The 22,530-nt window shown below is 42.2% G+C and overlaps 1 protein-coding gene across 2 annotated transcripts in view; it reads right to left on the bottom strand.

The window, feature by feature from the left end:
* The window catches only part of DOCK3 (dedicator of cytokinesis 3), a 585,745-nt gene that overhangs the window by 119,316 nt on the left and 443,899 nt on the right, over nt 1–22,530 (bottom strand). For both annotated transcript variants that reach the window (XM_084634267.1, XM_084634266.1), the window contains exons 15-19: nt 17,929–18,053; nt 3,605–3,767; nt 2,940–3,046; nt 1,980–2,151; nt 929–1,026 (exon numbers count right to left, since the gene is read on the bottom strand). In XM_084634267.1, coding sequence (XP_084490393.1) covers nt 929–1,026; nt 1,980–2,151; nt 2,940–3,046; nt 3,605–3,767; nt 17,929–18,053 — 665 coding nt within the window. The remainder of the gene's footprint in view (nt 1–928; nt 1,027–1,979; nt 2,152–2,939; nt 3,047–3,604; nt 3,768–17,928; nt 18,054–22,530) is intronic.

The following is a 22,530-nucleotide window of genomic DNA, read 5'->3' as shown; positions in this document are numbered from 1 at the left end:
GATAGGATGTGGGACTCTCTGAGGCAGCCATAATGCCCGTTGCCAAGGGGAAGGACCCGTGGCAGATCTGGCAGGGTTTAAAACCCAGGTTTTTGGGCATAGCCCAAGGAGGGAGGCTGCAGAAAAAGGACGTCAAAGGGCAGAGGCCCTTGCTGTGAAAAACAAGGGTGGGGGAACCTCCAAAAGCACAGCTTGTACCAAGAAGAAACAAAAATAATAAAATAAATGGTCAGCTAGGTATGCTAAGCTAGCAGACACCACAATGCTCCCTCTCCAGCTACAGGTGGTTGAAAAGGAACTGGAGCTGCAAGGGTCTGCTCCTCGCTAATATACCATTGGTCCAGAGCACAAGGATGTGTAGGGAGCAGGCACAGACATGTGGACACTGCTAGTGAAAAATCTCTGATAAAAAGTGTCTGGATGTGTGCCCACGTAAAGTGGAGCCCCTTTGGGACAATAACTCCAAGAAGAAGCTTTAGTTGGCAGGGATAATGTCGATTTACTGAGTGTTTCTGGAGTTTAGGATTTTTGAATTACAGTTTTTTAAATTCCCAGCTTCCATTCATTTATTTTCTTAAACTGGTCTAAATTCAAATATATTAAATAACTGCAACATTCTAATGCTGTTATAGATTAATGCGTAATGTTCAATGTTATCTCAATCTTTAACTTTTTTGGTGAAGGAATAAAGCAGAAACATGACTTTTCCTTATCTACACACTGAAAATATATATACACAAAACCCTGAGCCCTCTAAAAATACCAGGTACATAACATATCAGATAACAGTCATATTATCTGGGCTTTAAAAATTGACAGCAGAGAGTCAGTCACAGGAAGGCCTCTTCTGGTTTGCTCCCTCGAAGACACCGTTATCATAAAAAATAATTTTCCCATCAGTAAGACTGACCATTAGTTGACTCAGTACCTTAACAATTTCCTCGCCATTGACATGCCTCAGTCTTCCTAGGATATCCATTACACGGTCTGGGTAAGCCTTCCATTTTAAGAGGGCAAGCAAGTCCACTGCAAAATGACACAAGAAAGCAACATGCACTCTGATATACTGTAAAGCACAAGGACACTGAAGAATGTCTAGTACAGGCACTACATGGCTAGGTTACTAAAGTTCAGAATCAGTATGACAACAATAGAAGGCCAGACTGGCCACTAAAAGAAAGAAAGAAATGTTTCAGTTTCCACTGCACGTTTAGATCTTGTCTGTGGTCTCACTCCTGCTTTTCACGCCATATAATGAAAGACTGAAACATGGCATAAGTTTAAGTGAAGCCTCTAAAATACTAACAACAGTTCAAGAATCCTTCCCATAACAAAAGCTTGTGCGTTAGAAACACACTCAGAATCAGTTAAAATTTATAAACAACTAAGGTAGGAAGAAAGTCACTCCCAAGATGTGATAGAGATTGAAGAGGCGATACTTGTTCCATGAATTATTCCTCACCTCAAAGAGAAAACCCAAGGAGTAAACCTCAGAAACATATCATACATTATTGCCAAAGAAATGAATGGTGTTTAAATAGTAAAGGTTGTATCTCTCCCCGTTTTGTCTTGATGTTGCATTGTGGGCAGTCACATTTCACCCTTTGGTGTCTCTGAGGACTTGAAGTAAGCAACATCAAGCCTTGATCACAGAAACCTTCAATATAAAGCCCAACAGAGCTAATTTAGAATTGAGTAAACATGCTAACTTTGAATTTATTATTCTCATGAGTTTAATCAGAATTAACAATGTTTTATCCTAGCCTTTGTGCCTCTATTTACAGAAATATACATACTATCTCTGTTACAAGTTAGTATGCTCATTTCCTTAAAAAACCCTGTCTCTACTCATTCCAGAAGCAATGAAGCTTAGTAAATATAAGCACAGCTAACATTAAACCATAGAAAAAAGGAACATTATATTGAAAAAACAGAACATGTTTCAATGGCCTTGTTTTCAGAAGGGACAGTTATGGTACCGTTCTGGGTGAGTTTGGTGGAGGAGAGCTGGGTCGAGATCGAGAAGGTCTCTTTAGTACTACGCTGGAAAATGAGGCTAGAAGGGATGTTAGGGCAGCCGTTGTAGTCCTCTTTGCAGCAGGGCAGCCCCAGGTACAGAGCATGATTATTAAATGTGCTGTTCTCATCACACTGCAGATACAGAAAGGAAACTAAATTTTACCCAGTTGATTTACTTTATTCCACACATTCATGCCTTGCTAGCAAGTGATTAACAATACTCTGAATTATTATTTGTATTATCATAGCACCTAGGAGACCTAGTCATAGATCAGAATCCCATTGTACGATCCTCTGAGTGCACAGAAAATCTATACACAGAAACCTATGCTTGCCATCATCAGGTACACTACATTAAGTCATCTGTGCTTAAGAAAATGTGGTCTCCCACCCACAGATCCCTTCAGAACTTTTAAGGACCTTTCAGATACACTACATATATCTGTTTGAGAGCTATATCTATACACTGAAGGAAAAAACTAGGGTAACCTGGTAAGGACAAAATTACTCTGCTAGAGTATTGTCGAGCAGGATTATGGTGTCTCACATTACTAGTCTAGTCCATAACAGCATGTTTTCAGAGCATAAAAGCGTATAGTAATAACATACCCTCATAGCATTCGTGGGTGGTTATGAATACTAGTGAGACTGAATTTAAAACCAGAGAGGAGTCACAAAAATCATTATAATTTGAGGGGGAAAATCAATTGTACCTGAAAAATGAAACCCATCTATACCAAGTCCTATAATTTAGGATCTGTTATAAATAGGTTCAGAATCCTGTCACTATTTCCTCATGTAATGAAAAACCGCATGATCAGAAATGCAATGACGTTTACTCAAATGTATCTATACTGAAGTAGGGATAAATAGGTGGCAGGTCTGCAGTGCAGCATTAGAAGAGTTGTGAGCTATGGTACCTTATAAACATAAAGCTCATGGATATCATCTGATAGGGTGGTGCCATCATCCCTCATCAGAGGAGTAAATGCAAAGCCAAAGAGCTTTTTTTCTCCTTTGTCTTTAGCTGCAACAGGAAATAAAGAACATAGAGAAACATTTCTGCATATGCTGCAAGTGTATGTGTGTATAATTTTTTCCCCTCACTCTCTATACTTCACACTCACTCCTTAGCCTCTCTGTATTTCTAACAACCAATGCACAAAGCCACATAAGGATTCATTTTTATATCTATCTGTAGATTAGAGATACACACACACACAGTACTAGGTCTCAGTTTATGCTATTGACCACATAATTAGTCTCTACAAATGTAAATCAGACAAGCCTTTATCAAGATTGTGCTGACCGGAGTAAATCATATGCACAACTTGTAAAGACAATATGTCTAACAACACAGTAGGAAAACAACATGGGAGTCTGTTGTACTGAACTGCATGTTCTAATCTAGACCCTCTTTTTCTATTCTCTAACAACTCATGATAGCACCAGGATTCTTAACATTGTACTTATTGTACTTTAAGGTTCCCTCTTCCAGTGACATGGCATTCTAATCCTCTACTTGTAATGGAAAGAAATCAACATTTTTAGATTTGTTTTGGACAAATGATTATGTTGCACTCACTGGAGCAATGCCTGAACTCAAAGCGAAGGTGAGACCCACGAAACCTGTCAATGGGGATGGGTAGCTTGATAATTTCCCCCCAACGAGGGCTGTTACTGTGGTAGAGGACAAAAGAGTGGTATGCACTTCTGTTTGGCTCTCCTGAGCCTAAACTGATACAGTCCTGGAACAAAACACAAAAGAAAGAATAAAAGACATCACCTCTACTACACAAGTAGGTTTCAGAGTAGCAGCCATGTTAGTCTGTATTCGCAAAAAGAAAAGGAGTACTTGTGACACCATAGAGACTAACAAATTTTAAGGTGCCACAAGTACTCCTTTTCTTTTTGTGAATACAGACTAACACGACTGCTACTCTGAAACCTGTCATTATGCAAGGCACTGAATTTAGCCGTATGGAGTGGAAAAAATTTGTTAGTTTCTAAGGTGCCACAAGTACTCCTTTTCTTTTTACACAAGTAGGGTGACCAGATGTCCCGATTTTTTAGGGACAGTCCCAATTTGGAGGGCTTTTTCTTATATAGGCACCTATTACCTCTCACCCTCGTCCTGACTTTTTACACTAGCTATCTGGACACCATATACACAAGTCATTTTATTACACTGAGAGAGCCTCATGCTGAGGTTACTCAGGTTAGTCTCTTTTTTTCTCTGTATAATTCATCCCCTTCTGCAAACACAAGGACAGAGATAGGAGGAGAATCCTGGATGCAAAGGAATCTGAAGTTTTTTGAAGGGAGATTTTTAGATGGTGCTTTGGATCAGAGGTACAGCTCTGGGACCTGTGTCTCAAGCAGCATTCAAACAGGAGTTGTTTGCTTTCCTTTTTCCTCAGATTATTATTATTAAGTTTTACCTTTGTATCAAGTAAGTGCAGGATATATATTAACAAATGGATCAGAAGGAAAAAATGGGAAGTAACAGATAATTACTCACTTGTAATTAGGCTTCTCTGTAAACATCATTTGGCTAGATTCCTACTTTTGGGTCTCAGCTCACTAACGTAAATACAGCGAAGAACTCTCTGAGCTCTCAATTTTTTTTAGCTCTTTGAAGCACTGGCCATACAGCCCTGTTCTGAGATCAAATGCCAGTGCCCCAGTGCCCTTAGATAGAACATTTTATTTCATGTTACTGAGTAATGGCAAGCAAAGAACACACAGGTTAATAATTACCACCTAAAGATACCAGAGTGGATTCCCACTCTTGGAGACTAAAAAACTCCAGGGTAGTCTTGACTAATCTATACATTCTCAGCACATGGAGGAACAAAAACTGTACAAGTCAATTTAATTAAGGAGTATCATGGAAACTTCCTGAATCCCCCATTCACAACAGGAGGTAGGACAGTTGGGAGAAATAGTGAGCAGGTGGCAAACAGCAGGAGAAAGGGTGTCTACACTATGAAATTAGGTCGAATTTATAGAAGTTGATTTTTTAGAAAGCAATTTTATTCAGTTGATTGTGTGTGTCCCCACTAAGCGCATTAAGTTGGCGGAGTGCGTCCACAGTACCGAGGCTAGCGTTGACTTTCGGAGCGTTGCACTGTGGGTAGCTTTCCCGCAGTCTCCGCCGCCCATTGGAATTCTGGGTTAAGCTCCCAATGCCTGATGGGGCAAAAACATTGTCGCGGGTGGTTTTGGGCACATGTCGTCAGTCGCCCCTCCCTCCGGGAAAGCAACGGCAGACAAACGTTTCGCGCTTTTTTTCCGTGCGGGCGCCATACTGCTTTCAGCAGACAGTGCAGTAGGACTGCTAACCGTTGTCATCGAACCACTGCTTCCGCTGCCACTCTGCTCTCCTGATGCTATGAATCCACCTCGCAGGTCCTCTATATGACCATCGTCATCCACTGCTTCCGCTGCCACTCTGCTCTCCTGGTGGTCTCACAGGGCCGCTTCCACTGCAACTCTGCTCGGCTACTCTTGTCTCTCCATACCACGGCAAGCGTGCAGCCCACTCAGCTGTTGTGTCCTGGCAGCAGATGGTGCAGTAGGTCTGCAAAACTGGTCATCCAACCATCGCTTCCCCTGCAACTCTGCTCAGCTGCTCTCCTGCAGACCCCATACCATGGCAAGCATGAAGCCCGCTCAGATCACTGCGGCAGTTATGAGCTTTGTAAACACCTCATGCATTATCATGCAGTATATGCAGAACCAGAACCTGCAAAAGCAGGCGAGGAGGCAATGGCAGCGCAGTGATGAAAGCAATGAGGACATGGACACAGACTTCTCTCAAAGCACGGGCCCTGGCAATTTGGCCATCCTGGTGGCAATGGGGCAGGCTCATGCCATGGAATGCCGATTCTGGGCACAGGAAACAAGCACAGACTGGTGGGACCGCACAATGTTACAGGTCTGGAATGATTCCCAGTGGCTGCGAAACTTTCGCTTGCGTAAGGGCACTTTCATGGAACTTTGTGACTTGCTTTCCCCTGCCCTGAAGCACATGAATACCAAGATGAGAGCAGCCCTCACAGTTCACAAGCGAGTGGTGATAGCCCTCTGGAAGCTTGCAACGCCAGACAGCTAACGGTCAGTCGGGAATCAATTTGGAGTGGGCAAATCTACTGCGGGGGCTGCTGTGATCCAAGTAGCCAACGCAATCACTGAGTTGCTGCTATCAAGGGTAGTGACTCTGGGAAATGTGCAGGTCATAGTGGATGGCTTTGCTGCAATGGGATTCCCTAACTGTGGTGGGGCAATAGACAGAACGCATATCCCTATCTTAGGACCGGAGTACCAAGGCAGCCAGTACATAAAACTGAAAGGGGTACTTTTCAATGGTGCTACAAGCACTGGTGGATCACAAGGGACGTTTCACCAACATCAACGTAGGATGGCCAGGAAAGGTACATGCCGCTCGCATCTTCAGGAACTCTGGTCTGTATGAACAGCTGCAGCAAGGGACTTACTTCCCAGACCAGAAAATAACTGTTGGGGATGTTGAAATGCCTACAGTTATCCTTGGGGACCCAGCCTACCCCTTAATGCCATGACTCATGAAGCCATACACAGGCACCCTGGACAGTAGTCAGGAGCTGTTCAACTATAGGCTGAGCAAGTGCAGAATGGTGGTAGAATGTGCATTTGGATGTTTAAAAGCGCACTGGCGCAGTTTACTGACTCGGTTAGACCTCAGTGAAACCAATATTTCCATTGGTTTCAGAGTAACAGCCGTGTTAGTCTGTATTCGCAAAAAGAAAAGGAGTACTTGTGGCACCTTAGAGACTAAATAAATTGGTTAGTCTCTAAGGTGCCACAAGTACTCCTTTTCTTTTTGCGAATATTTCCATTGTTATTACTGCTTGCTGTGTGCTTCACAATATCTCTGAGAGTAAGGGGGAGACGTTTATGGCGGGGTGGGAAGTTGAGGCAAATCGTCTGGCTGCTGATTACACGCAGCCAGACACCAGGGTGGCTAGAAGAGCACAGCAGGGTGCGCTGCGCATCACAGAAGCTTTGAAAACCAGTTTCATGGCTGACCAGGCTACGGTGTGACAGTTCTGTTTGTTTCTCCTTGATGAAAACCCGCCCCCTTGGTTCACTCTACTTCCCTGTAAGCCAACCGCCCTCCCGTACCCCCTTCGATTACCACTTGCGGAGGCAATAAAGTTATTGTTGTTTCACATTCATACATTCTTTATTAATTCATCACACAAATAGGGGGATAACTGCCAAGGTAGCCCGGGAAGGGTGGAGGAGGAGGAAAGCACCAGGTGGGGTCGGGGAGGAGGGAAGAACAAGGCCACACTGCATTTCAAAACTTATTGAATGCCAGCCTTCTGTTGCTTGGCCAGTTCTCTGGGGTGGAGTGGTTGGGTGCCCCCCCCGCGCGTTCTTGGGCGTCTGGGTGAGGAGGCTATGGAACTTGGAGAGGAGGGCGGTTGGTTACACAGGGGCTGCAGTGGCGGTCTGTGCCTTTCCTGCACCTCAACCATTCACGAGAGCATATCCGTTTGATCCTCCAGTAGCCTCAGCATTGCATCCTGCCTCCTTTTATCATGCTGCCACCACCTTTCCTCTTGATCCCACCACCTCTCCTGTTGCTCCCAACACTTGTCCTCACGTTCATTTTGTGCTTTCCTGGACTCTGCCATTGTCTGCCTCCAGGCATTCTGCTGTGCTCTTTCAGTTTGGGTGGACTGCATGAGCTCAGAGAACATTTCATCGCGAGTGCGTTTTTTTCACCTTCTTATCTGCGCTAGCCTCTGGGACAGAGATGCTAGTCGCAGCTTTGAAACATTTGCAGCTGCGGGAGGAAAAAAGGGAGATTAAAATTGAAAAAGACACATTGGCCATTTAAAAGGAGAGGCTGATGTTTTCAGGTTAACGTGCAGCACAAACCCAACTAACCCCCGCACCCAATTCTCTGGGATGATCGCTTCACTCCTTCCCCCACCACATGGCTAACAGCGGGGATGATTTCTTTTCAGCCACAGGCAAACAGCCCAGCTGCAATAGCCACCTCTGAATGTCCCCTTAATAAAATTCCCCTATTTCAACCAGGTGACCATGAATGATACCACTCTCCTGAGGATAACACAGAGAGATAAAGAATGGATGTTGCTTGAATGCCAGCAAACAGCGGGACCACATGCTGCCATGCTTTCTTATGCAATGATTCCAGACTATGTGCTATTGGCCTGCCGTGGTAAAGCGTCCTACCATGGAGGACGCAATAAGGCTGCCCTCCCCAGAAACCTTTTACAAAGGCTTTGGGAGTACCTCCAGGGCAGCTTCATTGAGATGTCCCTGGAGGATTTCCGCTCCATCCCCAGACACGTTGACAGAGTTTTCCAGTAGCTGTACTGGCTGTGAATGCATCCCAAGTCTTCAAGGCAAATTAATAATTAAACATGCTTGCTTTTAAACTGTGTATTATATTTACAAAGGTACACTCACCAGAGGTGCCTTCTCCACCTTCAAGGTCCAGAAGCCCAGGTTGGGAGGGTACTGTCTCCAGGGTGATAAACAGTTCCTGGCTGCCAGGGAGAATGGTTTCTCCGCTTGCCTGGTGTGTGCTATCTTCAACCTCCCCCTCCTCATCATCTTCGTCGTCCCCAAAATCCTCATCCCTGTTGAGTGAGACTCCCTTGCAGGAGGCCACGTACAGGTGTGGGGTAGTTATAGGGGCACCCCCTAGAATTGTATGCAGCTCATCATAGAAGCGGCATGTCTGGGGCTCTGACCCCAAATGGGCATTTGCCTCCTGAGTTTTTTGGTAGGCTTTCCTGAGCTCCTTAAGTCTTTTGGAATGGAGTTCTGATAACACGGATTTGTCTCCCCATACAGCGATCAGATCCAGTACCTCCCATTCGGTCCATGCTGGAACTCTTTTAAGATTCTGGGACTCCATGGTCACCTCTGCTGATGAGATCTGCACGGTCACCTGTGCTGATCAGCTTGCCACGCTGGCCAAACAGGAAATGAAATTCAAAAGTTTGTGAGACTTTTCCTGTCTACCTGGCCAGTGCATCTGAGTTGAGAGTGCTGTCCATAGCGGTCACAATGGAGCACTGTGGGATAGCTCCTGGAGGCCAATACCGTCAAATTGCATCCACACTAACCCAAATTCGACCTGGCGATGTCAATTTCAGTGCTAATCCCCCTTATTGAGGAGGAGTACAGAAATCAATTTTAAGAGCCCATTAAGTCGACAAAAATGGCTTCGTTGTGTGGACGGGTGCAGGGTTAAATTAATCTAACGCTGCTAAATTCGACCTATACTGGTAGTGTAGACCAGGGCCAAGAAGGAGACACTCCATGGTTTGTATTGAAATACAGATATACAAAAAGGTAAAGCACAAATGCATGCACTAGGCTGGACACCTGCAAAGCAACTCAGAAGCTCTGACTACACCATGCATCTTAAAACAAAGCAGAAAAAGGACAGCTGAAAGAATCTGCAAGTATAACGTCCAAGAAAAATTGATTTTGTTTCTGTTACCCCCACTCCTTCCAGGAAAATAGTAACCCAGTTTTTGGATTATTGATTTTTTATTTTTTGGGTGGGGTAGGTTCCTCCCTTTTAATGTTCTGAACTTCTCTATCAATTTGAAATATTTATATGGAAGGAACATAACAGAATGAATTCAAAATAGAACAGGTGCAGAGAATGGTTACTAGGATGATCCAAGGAATGGAAAACCTACCTTATGAGAGGAGACTCAAAGAGCATGGCTTATTTAGATAAAGCAAAAGAAGGCTGAGGGGAGATATGATTGCTCTCTATAAATACATCAGAGGGATAAATGCCAGGGAAGGAGAGAAGGTATTTAAGTTATGCACCCATGTGGACACAAGACCAAATGGATATAAACTGGCCATCAACAAGTTTAGGCTTGAAATTAGACAAAGGTTTCTAACCATCAGAGGAGTGAAGTTTTGGAGCAGCCTTCTAAAGGAAGTAGTGGGGGCAAAAAACCTAACTGGCTTCAAGACTGAGCTTGATAAGTTTATGGAGGGGATGGTATGATGAGATTGACAACAATGGCATGAAGCGGATCTGTGACGGCTAGCAGCAAATATTTCCAATGGCTGGTGATGGGACACTAGATGGGGATGGCTTTGAGTTACTACAGAGAATTCATTCCAACGTGTCTGGCTAGTGGTTCTTGCCCACATGCTCCTCAGGGTCTAAACTGATCGCCATATTTGGGGTCGGGTAGGATTTTTTTCCCCCGGATCAGATTGGTAGAGACTCTGGGAGGTTTTTGTGCCTTCCTCTACAGCATGGGGCAAGAATCACTTGCAGGTTTAAAATAGTGTAATTGGTGGATTCTCTGTAACTTGAAGTCTTTAAATCATGATTTGAGGACTTCAGTAACTCAGACAGAGGTTAGGGATCTGTTACAGGAGTGAGTGGGTGAGGTTCTGTGGCCTGCAATGTGCAGGAGGTCAGACTAGAGGATCATTATGGTCTCTTCTGACCTTAAAGTCTATGAGATTATAATGTAACAGAACACTCTGGGGGCACTAGGACTCAAGTGCCCCTCCCCACAGGTAAAACAGCAGAGAGGAACCAGCCAGAAGCAGCCAAAGCAGGGACCACTGGACATTCAGAGAACTTTCTACAACTTTGACTGGATTTTCTGTGCCCTATGCTGATTGGCGGTTTGCTTCAATGAGAGCCCTGCGCAGATACAAAATTTGTATCCACATTTGATCCATGATCTGCAAAAATGGTCCATGGATATAAGGTGGATATCTGTAGAGTTGCAGGGCTCTAGCTACAACCCTCTCTCTCCTTTGCAGTCTCTTCACCTTAGCTTCACTCCACACCTGCTCCTCTTACCCCCTTCCCTATCAGCCTCACTCTCCTTCTCTGCCCTTTATATTTAGCTTATCTCCTTCTAAGTAACCCCACAATATATAAATATAATCATGTAACTAACCTGACATTTGCTGCCATTACACTGTTCACTCAGCTTGTGTATTATACCCTCTTCCCCTGCCCTGTGTCTCTCTTGTCTATTTAGACTGTAAACTCTGTGGGGCAGGGACTCCCTACTACTGTGTATATTTACAGTGCCTACAACAATGGGGCCAATTCTTGGTTGGCTCTTAGGCACTACATAATAAATAAAGTTTAAACTCTTCTAATATTGCTAGAAGCTAGGATACAGCAGATAAACTGATCAGCACTATAAGGAGTTTATATCATGGAAGTAGATGCGTAGTAAGATTGGATACAGGCCTGGGTGAATGGTTCAATATTGTGACTGGAGTTAGATAAGGGTGTGTGTTATCATAAATCCTCTTTGCATTGGCAGTAGATTGGGTGATGAAGCAGGCAACACAAGGCATCATGGACGGTGTAAAATTGGTTAGCAGAAACTAGTTAACACAACGTTAACTTTGCCGACAACATTGCTTTACTGAGGCCAGGTCTACACTACTGGCTAAATCGGCACTGCTCTGATCCCTGCAGCAGTATCGGTTTAGCAGGTCTGATGAAGACATGCTAAATTGATGGGAGAGCACTTTCTGATCGAATTGTCTACTCCACCTCTCCGCCAAGAAGGGTAAGGGAAGTTGGTGGGAGAGTGTCTCCCATCGCCACAGCACAGCGTAGACACTGCGGTAAGCGGATCTAGCTACGTTGACTCCAGTTACGTATTTCAATGAAGTAGCATAACTGAGATCGATTTACCACCATAGTGTAGACCAGCCCTAAGTATGAACTGGAATGGAATTACTGCCCTTATATCAGAGGTAGAACAGGAAGCAGCAAAATTTGGACTGAAAATCAAGGCAGAGAAAAACCAATATTATGAAAGTAGAAAACTGTACAACAGATACAAAGGTGTACATGGATGGAAAAGAAATTTAACAGCTAGCAATGTTCTGATACCTGTGTGTGTGTGATGTCATTCAAAGGTGGCTGTGATAAACATATTCACACAAGAAAAACACCACTTTTGGAAGGATGACCAAATTTGGTCAAACAGATCTTCACACCAAATGATAGGTCAGATTATACCATGTGATTGTACTGAGCATGTTTCTGTTCAGAGCAGAGACATGGCCAATGACTGTGGCTAACAAAAAGAGACTGGAGGCTTCCCATCAAAGATGGTGGAGGAAAATACTGAATATTTCATGAAAAGACAAAATTACAAATATAAGAGTAAGGGAGCTGAGAGAGCAGGACAGGTTATAAAATATCATCAAAGAAAGATGGGTCAGCTGCCTAGGACATATATACCATATGGAAGACAAGAGACATGCTAAGCAAGTATTGAAATGGGTATCTGACAACGGAAAAAGAAAGCAAGGAAGTTCAAGGAAGAATTGACTGAAGACAGTGCCAGAGGACACTGATTGATTTGGCATCAGCTGGGATGAAGTACCACAACAACTAGTGAATGACCATAATCAGTGGAGGAATTAGACTTTCCAATTTGTCAGCAGCTCAGAAGGAAAGAAGACCAAAGGTGAGGTTTCTCTCTTTCTACATGTTCCCTCACCCATACAGCAGATTTCTGTATATGATGTGGCAAGGCATCTTTTTTGCCACGTCAGCCTCAGCATTTCTGTCTGTGGTGGCAGAGGCAGGGCTGGAGTAAGTCAGTCCTACTCTGGAGGTTTTTAAATTCTTAACTTCGGTTTATTTACAATATTTACAAGGTCAGGCTCAGGGTAGGCTAGAGTAGTTCTCTTAAGAAAAAGAACCCCATAATACAAAAGAAATACATCTCCTGGACCCCTGACTAGAGTATTAATTTATTATGCTGGTTTCTGGTTACTAGCCCTTCCCCAAAACAGAAGTAAATTCAATGTTTCCCGTGTACGGAGGAGACCAGCCTTCTCACCTAGGATAACCCTTTTCTTCCTGCTGCCCCTAACCCTGCTGAAGCTTGTTTCTTCTCCCTCCTCCCACTCTCTTACTGGAGGAGGGGCTTTTAAAGGTCATCGGCAGCCCTTAATTGGACTCAAGTGTCTCTAATTAACCTGAGGTAACGTCTTTTCAGTTCATAGGAAAAAGGGTCTTCACCGTTATAGGACTGATACACATGACTTCCACCACTCTCTTATAGCTGTGAGGTTTGACTTTGTCACAATGATCAATAATTTTGTTAATAAGTGCTTATTGTTATATCACATGCTTCTACATATAGTAGAAAAACAGAGTTTATTTGTAAGGTACCAGTTCCTGAAGGATTCAAAGCATAGGAATTCATATTAACTAATAACAATTCCATCTCTCCTATCCTTCCCTCCATTACAATAAAATGGCCTCTGTTTCTCAAAAGAGACTTAACACTGAAGTGCTCATGTATCAAAATCATTGTCACTCAATCTACTTATTTCAGAGTAGCAGCTGTGTTAGTCTGTATCCGCAAAAAGAAAAGGAGGACTTGTGGCTCCTTAAAGACTAACAAATTTATTTGAGCATAAGCTTCCGTGAGCTACTGCTCACTTCATTGGATGCATATATATCCATTCTTACTTGTAATTTGGTAAGAAATTAAGTAGATCTCTTGTAAGAAACTGATTTGTGGTCCTGGCTTCTCTGAGGAGGACCCAATGCTCTTTTATTTACTTGGATTTGGAATACCTTTGAAATGAAGTGATATATTTTTAAAATCAGTAGGTCGATATCTTAAAACAAAAAAACTTCAAATCCAGATTCCAGCGAGAAACTGCTGAATTGGAATTCATTTGCAAATTGGATACTATTAATTTAGGCTTAAATAGAGACTGGGAGTGGCTAAGTCATTATGCAAGGTAGCCTATTTCCCCTTGTTTTTTCCTACCCCCCCCCCCCCCGATGTTCTGGTTTAACTTGGATTTAAACTTGGAGAGTGGTCAGTTTGGATGAGCTATTACCAGCAGGAGAGTGAGTTTGTGTGTGTATGGGGGTGGGGGTGTGTGAGAAAACCTGGATTTGTGCTGGAAATGGCCCACCTTGATTATCATGCACATTGTAGGGAGAGTGGTCACTTTGGATGAGCTATTACCAGCAGGATAGTGAGTTTGTGTGTGTGGTTTTTGGGAGGGGGGTGAGGGGGTGAGAGAACCTGGATTTGTGCAGGAAATGGCCCAACTTGATTATCATGCACATTGTGTAAAGAGTTGTCACTTTGGATGGGCTATCACCAGCAGAAGAGTGAATTTGTGTGGTGGGGTGGAGGGTGAGAAAACCTGGATTTGTGCTGGAAATGGCCCAACCTGATGATCACTTTAGATAAGCTATTACCAGCAGGACAGTGGGGTGGGAGGAGGTATTGTTTCATATTCTCTGTGTGCATATAAAGTCTGCTGCAGTTTCCACGGTATGCATTCGATGAAGTGAGCTGTAGCTCACGAAAGCTCATGCTCAAATAAATTGGTTAGTCTCTAAGGTGCCACAAGTACTCCTTTTCTTTTTGCGAATACAGACTAACACGGCTGTTACTCTGAAACCTGTCACTTATAAAAAAAATCTACCTAATAATCTATATGGGTCTCTAACCTCTCAAATCTGTGATATCTGAACCTTTGTCCTAGTTCCTTACATGACCTCACCATCATCCAACAAAGGAAATACTTTAAAAGGTTTAATTAAGAAAAAGAGAAACTTTAACCATAATTATTATTGAACATATCAATAATAATAAATATGCCAAATCTATAAAATTAGTCAACATGTAATGTTGGCATGCATAGCTGAACCATGGGCCATACATTGATTCTAAGTAAGATGAACTGAATATATCTCCAGCTCTCTGACCATCCTTATTTCAACAAGATGGGCCATTTCAATACTGACCAATATTTTTGTTATTATTTATATTACAGTAGCAGCGAGAGGCTACAACTGAGATTGGGGCCTCATTGTACTAGGTACTGTACAAACAGATACTATAGCAAGAGACAGTCCTTGCCCAAAAGAATTTACAATCCAAACGGATTAGTTCAAGTGGACACATCCTCAAAATGGAGAAATTGTGTGCTCAATGCACAAAGAAGCTCATGTGTTTTTAAACTTCAGACCAAATATTTAACTGAAACATGTAAGGCCAGATTCTCAACTGGTATCAGTCAACACAGCTTGACTGAAAACAATGGAGATATTTCAATTTACACCAGCTGAGGATCAGACCCAAAATTCAAAAGAATGTTCCCTAACTTATAGAGCATTTCAAATGTTCAAACAGCTGTCCAAAAAGGAACTGATTAACAACAACTGAGGATTCCTAAATGGGATATGACATACCTCATAACAAGTAAGCAAAATATCCAGCCTAACGCAATAAGAGCCCACAAGAGAAAGCAGAACTCTGCTCCCTTTAATCTGAATATTTGTATAGTCTATTACTTCAGAATAGCAGCATGAAACATATCACATTTAACATCTATTGAACTGAATTTAGACCACTTCAAAAATGCCAGTCGCCAATACGCAGAAATAATCAGTACCACATAACAGAAACACACTATACAGCATTCAATTTGGAGACTAATCCTGTCTCATCTCTTTGCTCACTGTCGAGTTTTCTGCATGATGTAAAAATTTTGCCAATTCATCTGCCAAAGTAAAAGCAAATGAGACCAGCCATCTGGGATTACTGTTAATTTAGTGGGGTAATTTATCATTCCACATTAATATCCTTGTCCCAGTTGACCTTTTAAGGGTATACTGGTGTTGTAAATCTATAGAAAAACCCTGAAAAACAGAAAACTTCAGCTCCTCAAACATTTGTGTCAGCCTCCAAAATGCTGTAAAGGTTAGACAAAATTTTGCTTTCAAGGTCTTCCTCTTAATTTAGGTGAAGATCTCTGAGAATGATGAGATCTATCACTTTAATAGTCTAAGCTCTGTAATGGATTTTAAGATGTCTAGGCATCCATTTGCCAAAAACCTATATAGGTTTATTACCCTAGGTGTTTTCAGTATGATACTTACTAAATTAATATTGTTTTATCTTTTATTTTCAGAATCATTCTGTTTTGTTTCAAACTATTCGCAAAATTTCAAGGTATTTTACTTTACACTTCATACATGTGGTCTAGTTAATCTTCATTTTGGCCATTTAGAGCAAGTGGGCTTTTAATTGTATACTTGTGACATCCCTGTCATTTCCCATCAGGAGTGAAGCAGATATCATTCAAGGTCAGATAGGATTTTGATATTAAACAGAAGGAGAAGCTCTTGCTGCAAAGACACTGTCAGCTAGAGAACTTCAGCTGCAATAATTCAACATAATAGAAAATGAAAAAGAATTCATTAAAGATTAATATTTTTTTATTGTAAACATTAATAGTAAGGAGTTTCTGGAAGAGCTGCTTGATCCAATATCTTCAGTGTTTATATTTGTTTTACCAGAAGGATCACCTGAGTTCCTTGAGGCTGCTTACGTAGTGCGATGCAGCCATTTTCTCCCCCAAGTTTCTTTTAATTATAGGGTGAATTTAATAACTTTTAGTGCTTAATAGAGAGGAGAGATTGATAGCAATTCTCTGTTCCTAGCATACAGTAATTGAGCAGAACTGCGCAAGTTTCTCTCACACAGTCAAAGCACCACAATTCCAATTTGAAATATATTTTGCTGTTCCTGGTCTATGGCTTATTCTGAACAGAGATTGCTGGTTGTGATAAGGGGTGCTAAATTACAAAGTAGTGTGAGGAAATTTCCACTAAAATTAGACAGAAATTAGACTAAAACCACCAAACGTGTTGACTTGGGAAATAATTCAAATTTGAATACAATGCCCTCTACAGACTTCAGTGGGACAAGACAATAATTTTAAGGACATCTCAATCTCTCCCTAAAGGCCCAATTCTGTCATCCTTACTCATATTTTCGTATGCAGTATTGTTGTTGTAGCTGTGTTGTTCCCAGATATCAGAGATAAGGTGGGTGAGGTAGTATCTTTTATTGGAGCAACTTCTGGTTGGTGAGAGAGATACACTTTCGAGCTTACACAGAGCTCTTCTATAGGTCTGGGAAACTCACTCAGTGTCACAGCTAAATACAAGGTGGAACAGATTGTTTAGCATAAGTAGCTAACACACATTTCAAGGGACCATTCAAGATGAAATGGTCCGTTAATACCCCTCCAGTCATAGGGAGGAAAGGAAAGGGGGGGTTTCAGTGGGAAACAGATTATTTTAATAAGCCATACATCTAGTGTCTCTATTCAGTCAGGTATAGAGTGACATATTCAGTCCTCATCCTCAAAGGAAACTTGCACAACACTTTCAAGGACAAGCTGGGAGCTTAACCTCATAACTTTTGCTAGATACTAAAAATTGTGAGCCTGCCCCACACACGCTGCAGCAGTGGCTCCTTCCCCGGGGCTGGGGCTGGTTCCCCATTCTGGGCATTGCGACTTGGTGCACAGAGTTACAGTGCCATTCACATTTGGCCCAGCCACCCCTCATCATTAACAGAGTGGCAGCTGAGCCAAACCTGAGCAGTGCTGTGATCCCACACACCAGAGCACAATGCCATTCACTTAAATTTAGTCAGCCGCACCCTTCTCCCCTCCCATCACTGGCATGGAATTCTTGAATTTTGATCCACTCTGAGTGAAAAGTTTAACTAAATTAGCTTTTCACTTACTGTTTATTAATGTTTTGTCCAAGTGCCCAAATTCAGAGGTTTACCATTATTTCCCCACTAGCAGAATTGCCCTAAATTAATTCAAGCCTGGTAGTTAAATCTCTTTATCATAGTATAGTAGTAAATAAAGAACCCCAAAGGCCCAAAACGTTGAAGGAAATCATTTTATTCAAAACTTTCCAGGGTATTAGAGAAGGCAAGAGAAGATGTGCATGGAACAAGTAGGTTGATATTGATGTAACTCAGCACGGAAACAAACTAATTTGCTTACCTTCAGGATCTCTCCATCTGCATAAAGAACATACATGGTCACTTCGATGTTCTTCTGCACACTCTTCCCGCCTCTCTCAAAATCCCCCTTCTCTAGTGTCAGGTACAAGTCATTACGTATATCACCTGAAACGAGAGATAGAAGTCACATGTTTAAACACCACATCAAAGATATGGTGCCTTTATGGAGGCAACTGACTGACTTTGTTCTTCAAGGTTTTGGCTGGAGCTCAACTCATTCCAAGCAGCAAGTTAATAAAAAAAAAAAAAAAAGGAATATTTGACCAACAATGAATTAAATCAGAGGGTTGTTAGTAACGTTTGTATTAAATCTGAATTTGGAATCAATAACTGCATTATTACGGGGGGAGTGAAGGGAATGGGAAAATAACCTCACATTCTTTTGCTGCGTCATCTGATTTGGAATGATCCAGGTAAGTTTAACCAATGGTCAATAACACCTAATTAACTGTCTTTAGTATGCTTTAAAAATTGTGATATTTTGTAGCAATTAAGTTCAAGTAATTCTTTTCACAACAAAACTAATGTTTATTATTACTGTAACAAAAGCAAAAGCTGTTCTTTGTTTTGAAGATCTGTTTGTAATTCAAACCTCTGCTGAGGTGGAGTGGGTGAGAATTAATACATTTCTTTCTGCTGGATTCCTGGCTAGCTTGCAGACTCCATGCAGGAGTGCTAGGGAGAGAGCACTAGAAATGCCTGCCAATTTTTCATCACCTTGTTTTCAAGTGCTTTCAGAGCAGATTATTATATCCAGAAATACAGATGCTAGGGTATTGGGGGTAACAATCTGTCAACCCTTTGTTGCTTTGAATTTGACAGCTTCTAGTCCACTTTTCTAGTATTTACTGCTGGTGTGGGAAAATCAGCTTTCAAATCTAATGTAGTCAACTCTAAAGTGTTTATGTTCTGTAACAAAAGGAGACAAGAGAGCACCCATTTTTCTTTAGGTTTTTCATTTATTTATTTTTAACTGTCACTGGCTTCTAAAGATATACTTTTTCATCTGTGTTGGTTTTCCATATAGCATACTGAAGGATAGCTCATGCTAACACGGTGTGAAAAATGTGTAAGGTTAAAAAACAAAAAAATCAAACCCTTTCAGGCAAATATTGTGTTAAGCAGCCCAAAGAAACTAAATAATGAAGTAATGGAATGGCTATCCAGCAATGCAGAGCCTGTTTGGAAGCATGGTTTTTTCCACTTCAGTACTTGGAGAAGCTGATGCATTTAAATCTGTTCATTAACCAGAAGCACAAAGAAAGAGGCAGTGAGGGAAATCCTTCTGTATCTGTCACAGTCTACACCTAAACGGAAATGTTCCTTAACCCCTTTCCTAAATCCACTGTATGGATCAACACTACAAGCTTTCAGCCTTGTCTTTATCTCACTTTTTGCTCGTGACAAGTATAACTCTTTAGCACTTAATATTAGATACAGAGCTATATTATTTTGCTGAGACTTCTGTTGGGAGTTGTTTATGAATGGGAATCTATACAGGGCCTCCTCCTTGCTGCATTATCCCCACTCCCACTGTGTAGCCCCATGAAGTTTGCAGTCTGAAGCATCTCACAATTAGAGATCTGAAAATGCCAAGGCTAATTAATGGGGGAGGGAGGTGGGAATTGTCATATGGAAACTGACACCAGAGGTTTCTGAAGACCCTCAAGCATTTTACCTAGCATTTCTTACTAATGTTTAGTGGTCAAACTTAACACCTAGCAAACCACAATGATGGGAAAGTGATAATGCATTTTAATCAGTCTCATTGCTCAAAATGCAGGCTGAGCCATTTATGCACTTGCTATGGGACTATTAAAGAAATGTAACAGTCTGTTGACATGAAAGAGAAATGTAGGTCAGAGTTGGTTATTTGCTTTGAAATTTCTCCTGGTCAGTCCTTAGTGAAAACTGCACACATTTTCCTCAGAACACTTCATATGGTGAAAGGAATTAATTTACATCTATAAACTAACTTTCTGGAAATACATTTTACTAACTATAATTGGGTATTTTGGAGCCTCTTGCTGGTGACCCCATCTTGCTGAAGACTGACTCTGGAAATCAGAGTTCTAGTGACAGATTGCAAATCAGTCCCTAGCCTGGTTTAATAACAATATTTGATATTGACATAGCATCTTACATTCCAAGATGCTTTACATAGGTATATATAAAGGAAACCCATAAGATGCATACAGCTTAGATACCGTGATTGACATCACAATGAAAAATGAGGGGAGAAGTCATTTTAGTCAAGCACACTGATGCAACTGCATTCACAAAAAACAGCTTGGGGTCTGTAATGTTAATGCAGAGCAAACAGGACCTTTTAAAAAATAAGGTATTTCCCACAGCAAAGGGTACAAGAGCAAATGTATGTACTTTGGCTCAGAGAAGGCGTCATAAACATACAGCTAAGGGTATCATAAAATCCCTCCTTACCTTTAAAGGGTTAAGAAGCTCAGGTAACCTGGTTGGCACGTGACCAAAAAGACCAATAAGGGGAGAAGACACTTTCAAATCTGTGGGGGAAGGTTTTTGCTTGTTATCTTTGTTGGTTCTCTCCGGGTCAGTGAGGAATCAGGACAGGGAAAATACATCTCCCAAAGCCCTACTTGAACTAAGTATCTAGATTACAAAAATTGTAAGTAAAGCAAGGAAATGCGTTAGTTTATCTTTTGTTTTAGCTTGTGAATTTTCCCTGTGCTAGAGGGAGGTTTATTTTTGGATTTTTGTAACTTTTAAGTTTTGCCTAGAGGGAAATCCTCTGTGTTTTTAATCTGATTGTCCTGTAAAATTACCTTCCATCCTGATTTTACAGAGGTGCTTCTTTTACTTTCTTTCCCCTTTATAATAAAGTTCTGTTTTTTACGAATCTGATTGGGTTTTTAGTGTCCTACAAACCCAAGGGTCTGGTTTGTGCTCACCCTGTTTATTTTTCAAGCCTCCCCAGGAAAGGGGGTGTAGGCTTGGGGGGATATTTTGTGGGAATAGGAACTCCAAGTGGTCCTTTCCCTGATTCTTTCTCTAAGATCACTTGGTGGTGGCAGCATACCTCAGTCCAAGGACAAATAGAGATTTGTACCTTGGGGAAGTTTTTAACCTAAGCTGGTAGAAATAAGCTTAGGGGGTCTTTCATGCGGGTCCCCACATCTGTACCCTAGAGTTCGGAGTGGGGAAGGAGCCCTGACAGAAGGGGTGAGTTAACTTGATTAGATATTGAACCTATGATTGCAGAGAGTCTAGTTATTCCAAAGTCAGAAGATTGAACTACTGAATTAAGTTCTTCACTTTAACGATGAAAATAATTTTACTGTCTTGAAAATATTTACTTAAATATTACATTGGTTTACCACCTCTGCCACTGGCCCCCATGAGTTGCGGTCACATTTCTCTGAGATGGTAGCTGTCAGCAGGAGGTTTCTAAGCCCAGAGACCTCCTTGCCTACACTACACAGTTTTGTTGACAAAAGTTAGGTTTCATTGACAAAACAGTGGAGGTGTACACACTGCAATGCTCTGTCTGCCAACAAAATTCTCCTGCTTTGCCGATAAAATAAAACCACCTTCACGAGAGGCGTAGAGATTTTTGTGGCTAAGTTACATTGACAAAGTGTCAGTGTAGACACTGCACTTGGTTATGTCGCTGTAAATGGCCTTCAGAAGATATCCCACAATGCCCATCCTGACCGCTCTTGTCAGCAATTCAAACTCTGCTGCCCTGCACCCAGGTACACAGGCATCCACTCCTCCCCCTTTAAATGCTCTGGAAGAGGCAGGCATACCAGAAGGCAAGGGAGACAAACCATCGCTCTGGTGCTGCGCCAAAGACGCGCCACTTCTATAAGGAGCTGGATGCCATCCTTGGCGGCAACTCTACCACCACCACCACCAAGAGCCCCGTGGATACTTCGGTGGGGCTGGAGGCAATGGACAGTGAACTCAACGGCAAGGAGACAGTCGTGGATCAGGAGGTCAAGATGGAAGATGACGTGCAGCACACGGCAGGGTCATCTGGTGGCACAGCGAGTCAGGACCTCTTTTCCATTCTGGAGGGGTCTAGCCAGTCCCAGCAGTCTGTCTCTGGTGTGCTTGATACAGGAGAGGAGAGCTCTGGTAAGTGATCTTCTTGAGTAGACGCTGCTTGATTATATGAGGTAGAGCTGTCCTTTGCTCTGTATATTCTAGAAGTGAGTAAAGGGATAGAAATGTACAAGACTAGCTGTGTTTGAGTGTGCTAAACATTCGTCTATGCAGCTAAGCAGAGTGGTGGAACAGTGTGTTAATGTACACCGAGATTTCACGGGAATCCTCCATAGAGATCTCTAGGAAACTTTTGTGTAGGTACTCGCCAATCCTCTGCTGAAGGTTCCCTGGCAGAGCTGCTTTGTTCCTTCCCCCATTGTAGGAAACTTTCCCACGCCAATAGGCAATCACTTGTGCAGGAACCAAAGCAGCACACAGGCGAGCAGCATAGGGACCCAGTCTGAAGCTGCATGCGTGCAAGAGATGCACCCTTGCTTACCCTTAGGAGTGAAATATTGGCTTTGATAACCCACCTGAGGAAAATGGTGGCAGAATT

The sequence above is a fragment of the Lepidochelys olivacea genome (assembly GCF_965140295.1).
Source record: "Lepidochelys olivacea isolate rLepOli2 genome assembly, chromosome: 7".
Classification (NCBI taxonomy): domain Eukaryota; kingdom Metazoa; phylum Chordata; order Testudines; family Cheloniidae; genus Lepidochelys; species Lepidochelys olivacea.
Note: the sequence above shows the minus strand (reverse complement) of the source record. Positions and strands in the feature narration are given on the sequence as shown.